Genomic DNA, 17,825 nt, shown 5'->3' with positions numbered 1-17,825 from the left:
GGTGGCTGGTTCAAGTGAGAAACTGCAGAAGTTGGTGACTGAGTTTGGAAAAGTGTGTGAAAGGAGAAAAATGAGAGTAAATGTGAATAAGAGCAAGGTTATTAGGTTCAGCAGGGTTGAGGGACAAATTAGTTGGGATGTGAGTCTGAATGGAGAACAATTGGAGGAATTGAAGTGTTTTAGATATCTGGGAGTGGACTTAGCAGAAAATGGAAACATAGGTGTGGGAGGGGGTGAAGGTTCTGGGAGAGATGAAGAATGTGTGGAAAAAGAGAACATTATCTTGTAGAGCAAAAATGGGTATGCTTGAAGGAATAGCAGTTCCAACAATATTATATGGTTGCATGGTATGGGCTATAGATAGGGTTTTATGGAGGAGGTTGATGTGTTGGAAATTGAATGTTTGAGGACAATATGTAGTGTGAGGTGGTTCAATTGAGAAAGTAATGAAAGAGTAAGAGTGATGTGTGGTACTAAAGTGTGTGGTTGAGAGAGCATAAGGGGGTGTGTTGAATGGTTTGGACATATTGAGAGAATGAGTGAGGAAAGGTTGACCAAGAGGATAAATATATTAGAGATGGAGGGAATAAGAAGCAGGAGACAATTGGCAGTGGAAGGTTGGAGTGAAAAAGATTTTGAGCGATCGAGGCCCTGAACTTGCTGGAGGGTGAGAGGCATGCAAGGAATAGAGTGAATTGGAACAGTGTGGTATAGCAGGGTTGATGTGCTGTTATTGGACTGAACCAGGGCATGTGAAAAGTGTAGGATAAACCATTGAAAGGTCTGTGGGGCGTGGATGTGGATAGTAAGCTGTGCTTTCTGTGCATTACGCATGACAGCTAGAGACTGAGTGTGACCGAATGTATCCTTTTTTGTCTGTTTTCCTGGCACTACCTCGCTGATGCAGGGATTGGCAATGCCGTTTCCTGTGGGGGTAGGTGGCATTGGGAATGGATGAAGGCAAGCAAGTATGAATGTGAACATGTTTGTTTATGTATATGTCTGTGTATGAAGATATTGATATGTATATGTCCGTGTATGGGCGTGTATGTATATATGGGTGGATGGGTCTTTCCTTGTCTGTTTCTTGGCACTATTTCACTGATGCAGGAAACAGTGATCAAGTATGATAAAGAAAATTGAGCTGTCTTGGGTTTGATGTAGAAGGAAAGATAAGGGAGAGATCAATACAGAGTAGAAGAGTCATTAGGTTCTTTGATAAAATAATGGAAGTGAAGAGAGGATTAAGGGATAGCATAATCCTCCCATCCCTGACCTATGTAGGCAAAACCTGGACATGGAATTATTCACAGAGGTTAAGAAGCCAGGCCGTGGAAATGAGCTATTTTGAGAGGAGCATGTGGTATGACAAGGTGGGATGAAGAAAGAAATGACTGGGTGTATAAGAAATGAGGTATGGCAGGGTATACAAAGGGAATGAATTGTGAAGTGGTAGAGTGGGTGAAACATAATACTTTGAGATGGTTTGTCCATGTGGAAAGAATGCAAGACTGGGAGTTTACAAGGAGAGTGTATGAAAGTACAATTAAAGGGGTTGGTGTAAGAGGAAGACCACCTGTGACATGGGCAAACAGAATGGAAGAGTACTGGAAGAAGAGAATTGGTAGAAGATTGTAAGGAATGGTGCGTGAGAGCGAGGCATGTAAGGGCAGCAATAAGTTGAGACTCTTTTGCCATGGCTGGCCCCATGATGGGAGTTCCTGCAGCGAACGGGTGCTGAAGATTTTTTTTTATTATTATTATCCGTAGTTGCTGTCTCCCACATTAGTGAGGTATCACAAGGGAACAGACGAAAGAATGGCCCAACCCACCCACATACACATGTGTATACATAAACGCCCACACACACTTATATACATACCTATACATTTCAACATATACATACACAGACATATACATATATAGACATGTACATATTCATACTTGCTGCCTTCATCCATTCCCTTTGCTACCCTAGCACACATGAAATGGCACTCCCTCCCCCCGTGTGCACGTGAGATAGCGCTAGGGGCCACATTCATTCACACTCAGTATCTAGCTGTCATGTGTAATGCACCAAAACCGCAGCTCCTTTCCCACACCCAGGCCCCACAAAACTTTCCGTGGTTTACCCCAGATGCTTCACATGCCCTGGTTCAATCCATTGATAGCACGTCTACCCCGGTATACCACATCGTTCCAGTTCACTCTATTCCTTGCATGCCTTTCACCCTCCTGTATGTTCAGACCCTGATTGCTCAAAATCTTGTTCACTCCATCCTTCCACCTCCAATTTGGTCTCCCACTTCTCCTCGCTCCGTCCACCTCTGACACATATATCCACTTTGTCAATCTTTCCTCACTCATTCTCTCCATGTAACCAAACCATTTCAATACACCTTCTTCTGCTCTCTCAACCATACTCATTTTATTACCACACATCTCTCTTACCCTTTCATTACTTACTCGATCAGACCACTTCACACCACATATTGCCCTTAAACATTTCATTTCCCAACACATCCATCCTCCTCCGCACAACCATATCTATAGCCCATGCCTCACAACTATATAACATTGTTGGAACCACTATTCCTTCAAACATGCCCATTTTTGCTCTCCAAGATAACATTCTCACCATCCACACATTCTGCAACGTTCCCAGAACCATCGCTCCCTCCCCCACCCTGTGATTCACTTCCTCTTTCATAGTTCCGTCTGCTGACAAATCCACTCCCAGATATCTAAAACACTTCATTTCCTCCAGTTTTTCTTCCTTCAAACTTACCTCCCAATTTACTTGTCCCTCAACCCCACTGAACCTAATAACCTTGCTCTTATTCACATTTTCTCTCAACTTTCTTCTTTCACACACTTTACCAAACTCAGTCACCAACTTCTGCAGTTTCTCCCCTGAATGAGCATCCAGCGCTGTATCATCAGTGAACAACATCTGACTCACTTCCCAAGCTCCCTCATCCACAACAGAATGCACACTTGCCTATCTCTCCAAAACTCTTGCATCCACCTCCCTAACAACTCCATCCATAAACAAATTAAACAGCCATTGAGACATCACGCACCCTTGCTGCAAACTGACATTCTCTGGGAACCAATCACTTTCCTCTCTTCCTACTTGTACACATGCCTTACATCCTTGGTAAAAACTTTTCTCTGCTTCTAGCAACTCACATTCCACACCATATACTCTTAAAACCTTCCACGAAGCATCTCTATCAACTCTCTCATATGCCTTCTCCAGATCCATAAATGCTATATACAGATCCATCTGTTTTTCGAAGTATTTCTCACATACATTCTTCGAAGCAAATACCTGATCCACACATCCTCTACCACTTCTGAAACCACACTGCTCTTCCCCAATCTGATGCTCTGTACATGCCATTACCTTCTCAATCAATACCCTCCCATATAATTTCCCAGGAATACTCAATAAACTTATACCTGTGTAATTTGAACACACCTTTATCCGCTTTGCCTTTGTGCAATGGCACTATGCATGCATTCTGCCAATCCTCAGGTACTTTACCATGAATCATATATACAGTGAATATCCTTACCAACCAATCAACAACACAGTCACCCACTCTTTTAATAAATTCCACTGCAATACCATCCAAACCCGCCGCCTTGCCAGCTTTCATCTTCCGCAAAGCTTTCACTACCTCTTCTCTGTTTACCAAACCGTTCTCCTTGACCCTCTCACTTTGCACACCATCCCAACCAAAACACCCTATATATGCCACTCTGTCATTAAACACATTCAACAAACCTTCAAAATAATCACTCCATCTCCCTCTCACTTCACTGATACTTGTTATTACCTCCTCATTAGCCCCCTTCATCGACGTTCCCATTTGTTCTTTTTTCTTATGCACTTTATTTACCTCCTTCCAAAACATCTTTTATTCTCTGAAGATATAGATGGATATATAGATTCACTTTCTCCATCTCCTTTTTATTTAAACTTACACTACAACCAGCCTGTTTCTCTTCCCCCTTAAACTTCATAAACTTACTTTTATTTGACACATTAACCTTCAAATTTCTCCTTTCACACACTTTCCCAGACTCAAACACCAGCTTTTACAGTTTCTCACTTGAGTTTGCCACCATAGGCATGTCATCAGCAAACAATAACTGACTGAGCTCCCAGGCACCCCCATCCCCAACCTGCCCCTCTCAGCAAGACTTTTTCATTTACCTTTCTCACAATCCTAACTTTAAACAAATTAAACAGCTACAGTGCCATCATACAACCTTTGTCACATACCCACCTTCATCTGGAACCACTCACCCTCTTCTCTTCTTATCTGAATACATGCCTTACCTCTTTATAGAAACTCCTCACTTCTCCTAGTACCTTTCCCCTATCATATATATTTATAACTCTTCAACAGAGCATCTCTGTTAACTCTATCATATGTTTTCTTCAATTTCATAAATGCCAAATACAGATCTTTCTTTTTTATTAAGTCTTTTTCACACACAACAAGGTAAACACCTGATCTGTACAGCCTTCGTCACTCCTGAAACCACATTGTTCCTCTCCAATTTGAAACTTGGTGAATGCTACCACCTTGTCAATCACTGCTCTCCCAAACAACTTGTCAGGTAATTGCCTATACAGGCAATCTGCCAATCCTCAGGTACCTCACCATGAGCTATACATACAAGTAAGATCCTAACCAGCCAGTCAATAACAATATTGCCCCCTTTCTTATGTAAGGCTTTCATCACCTCTCATCTCTTTACTAAACTGCTTTCCATGACCCTCACTTTACATACTCATTCACCATTCCATATATTTTAACAAGGTAGCTCCAGGAACAGATGAAGAAATGCCCTCCATTTAAGGTGCATAAGAATTCCTTTCTTGACACTTTCAGTTCCATTGTTCAGAAATTGAAATACAAGGAGGGCAAAGTTTCCAGTCCCCAACTCCTGCCTCTTTTACTTGCCTTTTATGATATGCAGGGAATACAAGGGGAGTATTTTTTTTATTATCCCCTCTCCCTCAATATATAATTATGTATTTTGAATATTATAATGTTAAGTTTGTTTTTTATTGCCATTTCCCACGTTTTTTGTAACTTTTTAGAAAACCTGTGCAGTTATATTTTTGCTGAGTTTAGTAATTCACATGTATTTAGACACATTGGATAAGGTAGCCAGAATATATCAAAGCTTATGCAAACATATCATTTTATTATATTTTTAAGATTTCCTATATTTATCAGTTATTAGACAGTTATTTCTTCCTTACAATGAATATGATCAACTCAACAGTTGGAAGAGGTAAGGAAAGAAGTTGTCAGCAGTAAGGATGCATTCACCATAGTTTCATCAGAATTTGAGAAGTTGAAGAATGATGAGAAAACTCTTCTTGAAGAGGCTGAAAACATGAAGGTGTGTATAATACTGATGCACAGTTGTTATTATAACCCCCTTAACCCAACTGGAATACTCACATACTCCAGTGTGATTTTCAGTGCTGACTGTAATGTGGAATCCTTCACACTCCTAACACTTATATTAAGGAAGAGCTCTGGAATATGGATATACTGGTTTGCTAGCAAAAGAACAAAATGGTTTGTCAGCTAAAGGACATGAATGTTACTGTCATAATTTCAGTATATGTAGCTTCTTTCCAACATTAACTTATAACATGATAAAGTAGTTGGGACAGTGAATAGCTCAAGTCACATATATCATTTGTTGCAAGTGATATGAGCCATTTTACTCTTTACCATATATAGTATTAAAGATGGAAATCAAAACAAATCTTAAGTGTGTGTAACTGTCTGTTTGTAATTACCTATTTCTTTTGTTTAGGGAAGGTTTTACATCTATGGAGCCCCATCTCTTGAACATACTGTACTACCATGCATCTTGTTAAATTTCTGTATGCTATCTGAATCAACAACTTCTGTACTATGAAAGCACTCTTTCACATTTTTCTTAATAACTTTCTTGCTGAATTTCATCTTATGGCCTTTGGTTATTCTTTCCTAACATTGCTTGAAGAACTTGCCACTGTCTTTGTCATCATTTTATTTTAAAAAACTTAAAGATAGTGATCAAGTAACCGCTCCTTTTGTTTTCCAAGATAGGCACATATATGGCCTGTAGCCTTTGCCTTTAACTCATTTCATTGGATTCTGATACCATTTTTGTTGTTTCTTCTGGACTTTCTTGATTAGCTCTTTGTGCTCTTTAGGTATGGTGACCAAATCTGAGAAACATATTCTAGTTTTGGCCATATATAGGATGTGAATAGCTCGCTTAATATTTCCATATCCATGAACCTTAGCAAATTTTTCATATTTTCTAGCAGACAGTAGGTCTCCTTAACTGGTGGGACCATAGTAACAGGATAGGGATGATGTTGACTCCTAATTCTTCCCATTCATAGATTCCTGCAGCATATTTCCTATTAGATGACAGTCATATTGAGGTCTTTCATTGTGACCCATCCTCATTAATTTTCATTTACTCTGACTCTAACTATATATCTAACTAACTCTTGAGTCTGTCAAGGTCCCTATGTAACTTGTTGCAGTCCTCCCAGCTTTTCAGTTCACTCATGACCTACATCATTTTTAAACATTCATGTTGGAGGTCATACCCTCAGGCAAATTTTTCACATGGATAAAGAATAGTAAGGATCCCAAAACAGAACCTTGTTGGACTGTGCTTGTGGCCTCAAACCATTTTGAGAAGTCTCCACAGACATATGTTCTTTTTTCTCTTCCATAATCATCTGTTTATTGATGATTCTCATTGTAAGTCCTGCCTCATGATCCAGTTTCTTGATCAGTCCCCATGAAGTAGCATCAAATTATTTTTGACACTCTATACAATCCACTTAGCCAAAATCTGTGAGGTATGTTATACATGACCTCCTTCCCTAAAACCATACTCTCTGTCTCTTACTGATTTCTGCTATGTAAATATTCATCCATGCCTTTTTTACAGTATCTTTTACAGAAGCATACAAACCATGCTTGATCTCTTCTTGATCTCTTTATTATAGATAGGTACAGCATTTGCCATTTTACACTTTTTAGGCACTTTGCCTGTCTCTGTTTCCATCTTGAGAAATATTTCAGGGTTTTTTTCTTGTGCATCTGTATGCAGTTTTGGTGCATATGGTGAATTTTCATCAGAACCATGAGCCTTGTATGGTCAAGACATTGTAGTATTCTGTTAGTGTCTTTTGTAGATATCTCGATGTTTTCTAAAGCCTCCTCCCCATCCCATCTTACTCATGTTGAGGCTGCAGTGTCTTCCACTTTGGAAAGCTTTTGAACTTGTTATTCAGTTTCTCACATCATTACATCATCCTCTACAATTCTTCCCTCAGAATTCCTTAGCTTGATTAACTGTTCTTTAACTAACAATTGACTCCAGATGAATTTATGAAAATTTTGATTTTCTCCCCCTTTGTCCATAATGTTCTTTTCATTGTTTCTTTAGTCCTTTTTATCATGTGTATTCATTCCTTTTGGTCGCATATCATACAGATATATGCTGGCTGGTGTGTGCCTATATCTTTATCACCATAGATCTCAAAGCTCCATTGCTTTTTGACACCTTTTATATAATGATTCTTTCCTTTTCTTACCAATCCCTCAGTATTTAAGGCTAATGGTACTCATGTTCCTACTCCTTTATTAGTTCTTGGCCACTGAAACCAATTGTCCAATCTCTGTTACCTTAGAAACTGAAAATTGTGCAGTTTGAATAATTTGTGTAAGTATCTATTAATGATTACTTATTTTTACTGCTTGGGAGGGAGTTTTACACTCCTGGGGCCCCATCTCTTAAATGCACTCGACTAGCATTCTCAGAGCAAAAATGGATATGTGTGAAGGAATAGTAGTTCCAGCAATATTAATGGTTGCAAGGCATGGGCTGTAGTTGGGGTCGTACAGAGGAGGGTTGATCTGTTGGAGATGAAATGTTTGAGAACAATATGTGGTGTAAGGTGGTTTGATTGAGTAGATAATGAATGGATAAGAGATTTGTGTGGTAGTAAATTAAGTGTGGTAGAGAGAGCAGATAAGGATGTGTTGAAATAGTTTGGACATATGGAGAGACTGAGTGAGGAAAGGTTGACAAAGAGGATATATGTGTAAAAGGTAGAGGGAACAAGAAGTAGGGGACCAAATTGGAGATGGAAGGACAGAGCAAAAAAGATTTTGAGAAATTGGGGTCTGAACATGCAGGAGGGTGAGAGGCATGCAGGGAATAACGATGTGGTCTGCTGGGGTTGACGTGCTGTCAATGGACTGAATCAGGGCATGTAAAACATCTGGGGTAAACCATGGAAAGGTCTGTAGGCCTGAATATGGATAGGAAGCTGTGGTTTGGTTCATTACACATGACAGCTAGAGACTGAGTGTGAATGAATGTGGCCTTTTTTGTCTAGACGTTTTCCTGGCTCTACCTTGCTGAAGCAGGGGTTAGCGATGCTGTTTCCTGTGGGGTGGGGTAGCACCGGGAATGGATAAAGGCAAGAAAGTTTGAATATATGTATACATGTATCTGTCTGTGTATGTCTATGTATATGTATGTATGTGTGTGTATGTTGATTATTTTATTTATTTGATATACTCTGACTCTTTCTCCCGCATCAGCGAGGTAGTGCAAGGAAACAGACAAAAGAATGGCCCAACCCACCCACATACACACATATATACATAAACACCCACACACACACATATACATACTTATACATTTCAACATAAACATACATATACATACACAGTCATATACATATATACACATGTACATATTCATGCATGCTACCTTCTTGCTACCTACAACACTCTCCATGGTTTTCCCCAGATGCTTCACATGCCCTGTTTCAATTCACTGACAGCACGTCGACCCTGGTATACTACATCCTTCCAATTCACTCTATACCTTGTACACCTATCACTCTCCTGTATGTTCAGGCCCCGATTGCTCAAAATCGTTTTCATTCCATCCTTCCACCTCCAGTCATTCTTCCCTCACTCATTCACTCCATGTGACCAAACCATTTCAATACACCCTCTTCTGCTCTCTCAACCATAATCTTTCTATTACCACACATCTCTCTTACCCTTTCATTATTTACTTGATCAAACCACCTCACACCACATACTGTCATCAAACATCTCAATTCCAACACATCCACCCTCCTCCGCACAACCCTATCTATCGCCCATGCCTCACAAGCATATAACATTGTTGGAACCACTATTCCTTCAAACATACCCATTTTTGCTTTCCGAGATAATGTTGTCGCCTTCCACACGTTCTTCAATGCTCCTAGAACCTTCGCCCCCTCCCCCACCCTGTGACTCACCTCTGCTTCCATGGTTCCATCTGCTGCCAAATCCACTTCCAGATATCTAAAACACTTCACTTCCTCCAGTTTTTCTCCATTTAAACTTACCTCCCAATTGACTTGTCCCTCAACCCTACTGAACCTAATGACCTTGCTCTTATTCACATTTACTCTCAGCTTTCATCTTTCACACACTTTACCAAACTGTCACCAACTTCTGCAGTTTCTCACCCAAATGAGCAACCAATGCTGTATCATCAGTAAACAACAACTGACTCACTTCCCAAGCCCTCTCATCCACAAGAGACTGCATACTTGCCCCTCTCTCCAAAACTCTTGCATATATTATTATTTATTTATATTTTTATTATACTTTGTCGCTGTCTCCCGCGTTTGCGAGGTAGCGCAAGGAAACAGACGAAAGAAATGGCCCAACCCCCCCCTACACATGTATATACATACGTCCACACACGCAAATATACATACCTACACAGCTTTCCATGGTTTACCCCAGACGCTTCACATGCCTTGATTCAATCCACTGACAGCACGTCAACCCCGGTATACCACATCGCTCCAATTCACTCTATTCCTTGCCCTCCTTTCACCCTCCTGCATGTTCAGGCCCCGATCACACAAAATCTTTTGTATTTATTATACTTGATTGCCGTTTCCCACATCAGCGAGGTTGCGCCAGGAAACAGACAAAGAATGGCCCATCCACTCATATGCACATGTATATATGATATATACATAAACCTCCATACATGCACATATACATAGATATACTTCCCATGTACTCCCTGCTTATCATAGAAGGTGACTAAAGGGGGTGGGAGCGGGGGCTGAAAACCCACCTCCTAGTGTTTGTATTTATAAAAATGGATTATCATTATTGTTATTATTATTAATATACTTAATCGCTGTTTCCAGTTGCACTCCTCCTAAAGCAGGAGTTGTGGGAATATGTGATAGAGTGTAAGAAAGTAAATTAGATTGTTGTGGGTAAAACTGAAAGTGGATGGAAAGAGATGGGTGATTATCGGTGCCTATGCACCTGGTCATGAGAAGAAAGATTGAGGTGCAAGTGCTTTGGGAGCAGCTGAGTGAGTGTCTTAGCAGCTTTGATGCACGAGACGGGGTTATAGTAATGGGTGATTTGAATGCAAAGGTGAGTAATGTGGCAGTTGAGGGTATAATTGGTGTACATGGGGTGTTTAGTGTTGTAAATGGAAATGGTGAAGAGCTCGTGGAGTTGTGTGCTGAAATAGGACTGGTGATTGGGAATACCTGGTTTAAAAAGAGATATACATAATAAACATATGTGAGTAGGAGGATGTTATTGGATTGCGTGTTGATTGATAGGCATGTGGAAGAGAGACTTTTGGATGTTAAATGTGCTGAGAAGGGCAGCTGGAGGGATGTCTGATCACTGTCTAGTGGAGGTAAAGGTGAAGATTTATAGAGGTTTGCAGAAAAGAAGAGAGAATGTTGAGGTGAAGAGAGTGGTGAGAGTAAGTGAGCTAGGAAAGGGGACTTGTGTGACGAAGTACCTGGAGAGATTGAGGCAAAATGACAAAAGGTGAGAGCAAATGATGTAAGGGGAGTGGGGGAGGAATGGGATGTAGTTAGGGAAGCAGTGATGGCTTGCACAAAAGATGCATGTGGCATGAGAAAGGTGGGAGGTGGGCAGATTAGAAAGGGTAGTGAGTAGTGGGATGAAGAGGTAAGATTGTTAGGGAAATAGAAGAGAGAGAGGCATTTGGATGATTTTTGAAGGGAAGTAGTGCAAATGACTGGGAGATGTATAAAAGAAAGCAATAACAGGTCAAGAGAAAGGTGCAAGAGGTGAAAAAGAGGGCAAATGAGAGTTGGGGGAGAGAGTATCATTAACTTTTAGGGAGAATAAAAAGATGTCTAGGAAGGAGGTAAATATAGTGCGCAATATATGAGATCAAATGGGAACATCGGTGAAAGGGGCAAATGGGAAGTTATTAAGTAGTGATGAAGTGAGAAGGATATAGAGTTAGTATTTTGAAGGTTTGTTGAATGTGTTTGATGATAGAGTGGTAGATATAAGGTGTTTTGGTCAGGGTGGTGTGCGAAGTAAGAGGGCAGGGGGAATAGTTTGGTAAACAGAGAAGAGGTAATGAAAGCTTTGCAGAAGATGAAAGCCAGCAAGGCAGCAGGTGTGGATGGTATTGCAGTGGAATTTATTGAAAAAGAGGATGACTTTGTTGTTGATTGGTTGGTAACGATATTCAGTGTATGTATGGATCATGTTGAAGTGCCTGAGGATTGGTAGAATGCATGCATAGTGCCATTGTACAAAGGCAAAGGGGATAAAGTTGAGTGCTCAATTTACAGAGTTATAAGTTTGTTGAGTATTCCTGGGAAATTATATGGGAGGGAATTGATTGAAAGGGTAAAGGTATGTACAGAGCATCAGATTGGAGAAGACCAGTGTGGTTTCAGAAGTGGTAGAGGATATGTGGATCAGGTGTTTGCTTTGAAGAATGTATGTGAGAAATACTTAGAAAACAGATGGATTTGTATGTGGCATTTGTGGATCTGGAGAAAGCATATGATAGGGTTTATAGGAATGCTTTGTGGAATGTTTTAAAAGTATATGGTGTGGGAGGTAAGGTGCTAGAAGCAGTGAAAAGTTTTTATCAAGGATGTAAGGCATGTGTATGAGTAGGAAGAGAGGAAAGTGATTGGTGCCCAGTGAATGTCAGTTTGCGGCTGGGGTGTGTGATGTCTCCATGGGGTGGTTAGGGAGGTGAATGCAAGAGTTTTGGAGAGCAGGGCAAGTAGCAGTCTCTTGTGGATGAGAGGGCTTTAGAAGTAAGTCAGTTGTTGTTCACTGATGATACAGCTCTGGTGGCTGATTCAGGTGAGAAACTGCAAAATTTGGTGACTGAGTTTGGTAAAGTGTGTGAAAGGAGAAAGTTGAGAGCAAATGTGAATAAGAGCAAGGTTGTTAGGTTCAGTAGGGTTGAAGAACAAGGTAATTGGAGGTAAGTTTGAATGGAGAAAAACTGGAGGAAGTGAAGTGTTTTAGATATCTGGGAATGGACTTAGCAGCGGATGGAACCATGGAAGCGGAAGTGAGTCACAGGGTGGGGGAGGGGGCGAAGATCCTTGGAGCATAGAAGAATGTGTGGAAGGCGAGAATGTTATCTCAGAGAGCATAAAAGGGTATGTTTAAAGGAATGGTGGTTCCAACAATGTTATATGGTTGCGAGGCATGGGCGATAGGTAGGGTTGTGTGGAGGAGGATGGATGTGTTGGAAATTAAATGTTTGAGGACAATATGTCTTATAAGGTGATTTGATCAAGTAAGTAATGAAAGGGTAAGAGAAATTTGGGGTAATAAAAAGAGTGTGGTTGAGAGAGCAGAAGAGGGTGTGTTGAAATGGTTTGGACACATGGAGAAAATGAGTGAGGAAAGATTGATCAAGAGGATATATGTGTCAGAGGTGAAGGGAAGAAGGAGAAACAGGAGACCAAATTGGAAGTGGAAAGATGAAGTGAAGAAGATTTTTGAGTGATTGGGGCCTGAACATACAGGAGGGTGAAAGGTGTACAAGAAATAGAGTGAATTGGAACGATGTGGTATACCAGGGTCGACATGCTGTCAATGGACTGAATCAAGGCATGTGAAACGTGGGATAAACCATGGAAAGTTTTGTAGGGCCTAGATGTGGAAAGGGAGCTCTGGTTTCTGTGCATTACACATGACAGCTAGATACTGAGTGTGAACAAATATGGTCTTTTTCGTCTGTTCCTGGCACTACCTTGCTGGAGGGGGGGGATGCTGTGTGGCGGTGTGGTGACAGGAATGGATGAAGGCAGCAAGTATGAATATGTACATGTGTATACAGGTACACCACCGAATTTCTGGCAACTGATGGTTCGGCGGCACCTATCCCCAGACAAAATTACGTAAGGGAACTTGAAATTACCGCTGCCATCAGACTAGTTTACTGGACGGCCACAGATGGCATTGTGTGTAGGGCGTGCTTATTTACATTCTTGACACTGCACTTGTTGGTGGTGATACCGCAATTCTGTGAGATTCTTAGCTTATTTTGCTTAAATTTAACCCTAGCTATGGCTTCTAGGACATATGAGAGTGTCAGTCATGGTGTCAAACGTAAACACCAGTCCATGTCAATCCAAGATAAAGTAGAACTGTTGAAAATTATGCAGCATGATGTTTTGGCGCGTAAGCTGTGTGACATCTACAGTAGTGGTTCATCAACTGTTTATGATATAGAGAAGCAAGCAAAGGGAGAAAATATTGAAATTCTATGCAGACAGTGATTCCAAGAAGCAAATGATGATTGGAAAAACTATGAAAGATGGTAAGAGTGCTGAACACGATCGAGTGATGATGGTATGGTTTCGACAGCATTGGAGTGATAGAATGGACTTGTCAGGTAGCATGATAATGGACCAGGCTAAGTTGTTCCATAACGAACTTAGATTACAACATGAGCATTACTGTAGTGAAAAATGGCTTCAAAGATTCAAGAATCCTCATGGAATTTTCATGAGTAAAGTGTGCGGAGAAAAGCGATCTGTAAACCACAAAGGAGCTGCCGAGTATGTGGATGAATTTGTGAAACTCGTAGCTGACGAGCACCTCGTCCTGAACGGGTGTATAATGTAGATGAAACTGCATTATTCTGGCGATCCAGACCTAGGAAAACACTAACAACAGAAGACAAAGAAGACCCCACAGGATTCAAACAATCTAAGGACAGACTTACCATCTTAGGGTGCTCAAACATTTAATATTTGTTTAATTTAAATTTCTAGTAGTCCATGGTATACTTTAGACACATGGGAGGTGTGTTGATGAATTATTATTATGTGAACATGGTTGGTCCAGCAAAATGGTTAATCTGGTAAGGTTTTGGAACCAGGAGTGCCGGAAAATTGGTGGCATACCTATCTGATGATAGTGGCAGATATAGGGTGTTTTGATCGAGGTGGTGAGCAAAGAGAGAGGGTTAGGGAGAATGATTTGGGAAACAGAGAAGAGGTAATAAAGCTTTGCAGAAGATGAAAGCCAGGCAAGGCAGCGGGTTTGGATGGTATTGCAGTGGAATTTATTAAAAAAGAGGATGACTTTGTTGTTGATTGGTTGGTAACGATATTCAGTGTATGTATGGATCATGTTGAAGTGCCTGAGGATTGGTAGAATGCATGCATAGTGCCATTGTACAAAGGCAAAGGGGATAAAGTTGAGTGCTCAATTTACAGAGTTATAAGTTTGTTGAGTATTCCTGGGAAATTATATGGGAGGGAATTGATTGAAAGGGTAAAGGTATGTACAGAGCATCAGATTGGAGAAGACCAGTGTGGTTTCAGAAGTGGTAGAGGATATGTGGATCAGGTGTTTGCTTTGAAGAATGTATGTGAGAAATACTTAGAAAACAGATGGATTTGTATGTGGCATTTGTGGATCTGGAGAAAGCATATGATAGGGTTTATAGGAATGCTTTGTGGAATGTTTTAAAAGTATATGGTGTGGGAGGTAAGGTGCTAGAAGCAGTGAAAAGTTTTTATCAAGGATGTAAGGCATGTGTATGAGTAGGAAGAGAGGAAAGTGATTGGTGCCCAGTGAATGTCAGTTTGCGGCTGGGGTGTGTGATGTCTCCATGGGGTGGTTAGGGAGGTGAATGCAAGAGTTTTGGAGAGCAGGGCAAGTAGCAGTCTCTTGTGGATGAGAGGGCTTTAGAAGTAAGTCAGTTGTTGTTCACTGATGATACAGCTCTGGTGGCTGATTCAGGTGAGAAACTGCAAAATTTGGTGACTGAGTTTGGTAAAGTGTGTGAAAGGAGAAAGTTGAGAGCAAATGTGAATAAGAGCAAGGTTGTTAGGTTCAGTAGGGTTGAAGAACAAGGTAATTGGAGGTAAGTTTGAATGGAGAAAAACTGGAGGAAGTGAAGTGTTTTAGATATCTGGGAATGGACTTAGCAGCGGATGGAACCATGGAAGCGGAAGTGAGTCACAGGGTGGGGGAGGGGGCGAAGATCCTTGGAGCATAGAAGAATGTGTGGAAGGCGAGAATGTTATCTCAGAGAGCATAAAAGGGTATGTTTAAAGGAATGGTGGTTCCAACAATGTTATATGGTTGCGAGGCATGGGCGATAGGTAGGGTTGTGTGGAGGAGGATGGATGTGTTGGAAATTAAATGTTTGAGGACAATATGTCTTATAAGGTGATTTGATCAAGTAAGTAATGAAAGGGTAAGAGAAATTTGGGGTAATAAAAAGAGTGTGGTTGAGAGAGCAGAAGAGGGTGTGTTGAAATGGTTTGGACACATGGAGAAAATGAGTGAGGAAAGATTGATCAAGAGGATATATGTGTCAGAGGTGAAGGGAAGAAGGAGAAACAGGAGACCAAATTGGAAGTGGAAAGATGAAGTGAAGAAGATTTTTGAGTGATTGGGGCCTGAACATACAGGAGGGTGAAAGGTGTACAAGAAATAGAGTGAATTGGAACGATGTGGTATACCAGGGTCGACATGCTGTCAATGGACTGAATCAAGGCATGTGAAACGTGGGATAAACCATGGAAAGTTTTGTAGGGCCTAGATGTGGAAAGGGAGCTCTGGTTTCTGTGCATTACACATGACAGCTAGATACTGAGTGTGAACAAATATGGTCTTTTTCGTCTGTTCCTGGCACTACCTTGCTGGAGGGGGGGGATGCTGTGTGGCGGTGTGGTGACAGGAATGGATGAAGGCAGCAAGTATGAATATGTACATGTGTATACAGGTACACCACCGAATTTCTGGCAACTGATGGTTCGGCGGCACCTATCCCCAGACAAAATTACGTAAGGGAACTTGAAATTACCGCTGCCATCAGACTAGTTTACTGGACGGCCACAGATGGCATTGTGTGTAGGGCGTGCTTATTTACATTCTTGACACTGCACTTGTTGGTGGTGATACCGCAATTCTGTGAGATTCTTAGCTTATTTTGCTTAAATTTAACCCTAGCTATGGCTTCTAGGACATATGAGAGTGTCAGTCATGGTGTCAAACGTAAACACCAGTCCATGTCAATCCAAGATAAAGTAGAACTGTTGAAAATTATGCAGCATGATGTTTTGGCGCGTAAGCTGTGTGACATCTACAGTAGTGGTTCATCAACTGTTTATGATATAGAGAAGCAAGCAAAGGGAGAAAATATTGAAATTCTATGCAGACAGTGATTCCAAGAAGCAAATGATGATTGGAAAAACTATGAAAGATGGTAAGAGTGCTGAACACGATCGAGTGATGATGGTATGGTTTCGACAGCATTGGAGTGATAGAATGGACTTGTCAGGTAGCATGATAATGGACCAGGCTAAGTTGTTCCATAACGAACTTAGATTACAACATGAGCATTACTGTAGTGAAAAATGGCTTCAAAGATTCAAGAATCCTCATGGAATTTTCATGAGTAAAGTGTGCGGAGAAAAGCGATCTGCAAACCACAAAGGAGCTGCCGAGTATGTGGATGAATTTGTGAAACTCGTAGCTGACGAGCACCTCGTCCTGAACGGGTGTATAATGTAGATGAAACTGCATTATTCTGGCGATCCAGACCTAGGAAAACACTAACAACAGAAGACAAAGAAGACCCCACAGGATTCAAACAATCTAAGGACAGACTTACCATCTTAGGGTGCTCAAACATTTAATATTTGTTTAATTTAAATTTCTAGTAGTCCATGGTATACTTTAGACACATGGGAGGTGTGTTGATGAATTATTATTATGTGAACATGGTTGGTCCAGCAAAATGGTTAATCTGGTAAGGTTTTGGAACCAGGAGTGCCGGAAAATTGGTGGCATACCTATCTGATGATAGTGGCAGATATAGGGTGTTTTGATCGAGGTGGTGAGCAAAGAGAGAGGGTTAGGGAGAATGATTTGGGAAACAGAGAAGAGGTAATAAAAGCTTTGCGGAAAATGAAAGCCGGCAAGGCAGCGGGTTTGGATGGTATTGCATTGGAATTTATTAAAAAAGGGGGTGACTTTATTGTTGCTGGTTGGTAAGATTATTTAATGTATGTGTGACTCATGGTGAGGTGCCTGAGAATTGGTGGAATGCTTGCATAGTGCCATTGCACAAAGGCAAAGGGGATAAAAGTGAGTGCTCAAATTACAGAGGTATAAGTTTGTTGAGTATTCCTGGAAAATTATATGGGAGGGTATTGATTGAGAGGGTGAAGGCACATACAGAGCATCAGATTGGGGAAGAGCAGTGTAGTTTCAGAAGTGGTAGAGGATGTGTGGATCAGGTGTTTGCTTTAAAGAATGTTTGTGAGAAATACTTAGAAAAGCAAATGGATTTGTATGTAGCATTTATGGATCTGGAGAAGGCATATGATAGAATTGATAGAGATGCTCTGTGGAAGGTATTAAGAATATATGGTGTAGGAGGCAAGTTGT

At 40.9% G+C, this 17,825-nt stretch overlaps 1 protein-coding gene across 1 annotated transcript in view; it reads left to right on the top strand.

The window, feature by feature from the left end:
* LOC139766042 (structural maintenance of chromosomes protein 6-like) overlaps positions 1–17,825 on the top strand; it is a 353,590-nt gene that overhangs the window by 207,407 nt on the left and 128,358 nt on the right. The window contains exon 11 of the mRNA XM_071694167.1: positions 5,311–5,430. Within this exon, the coding sequence (XP_071550268.1) occupies positions 5,311–5,430 (120 nt within the window). The remainder of the gene's footprint in view (positions 1–5,310; positions 5,431–17,825) is intronic.

The sequence above is a fragment of the Panulirus ornatus genome, chromosome 56 (genome assembly GCF_036320965.1).
Source record: "Panulirus ornatus isolate Po-2019 chromosome 56, ASM3632096v1, whole genome shotgun sequence".
Classification (NCBI taxonomy): Eukaryota; Metazoa; Arthropoda; class Malacostraca; order Decapoda; family Palinuridae; genus Panulirus; species Panulirus ornatus.
Note: the sequence above shows the minus strand (reverse complement) of the source record. Positions and strands in the feature narration are given on the sequence as shown.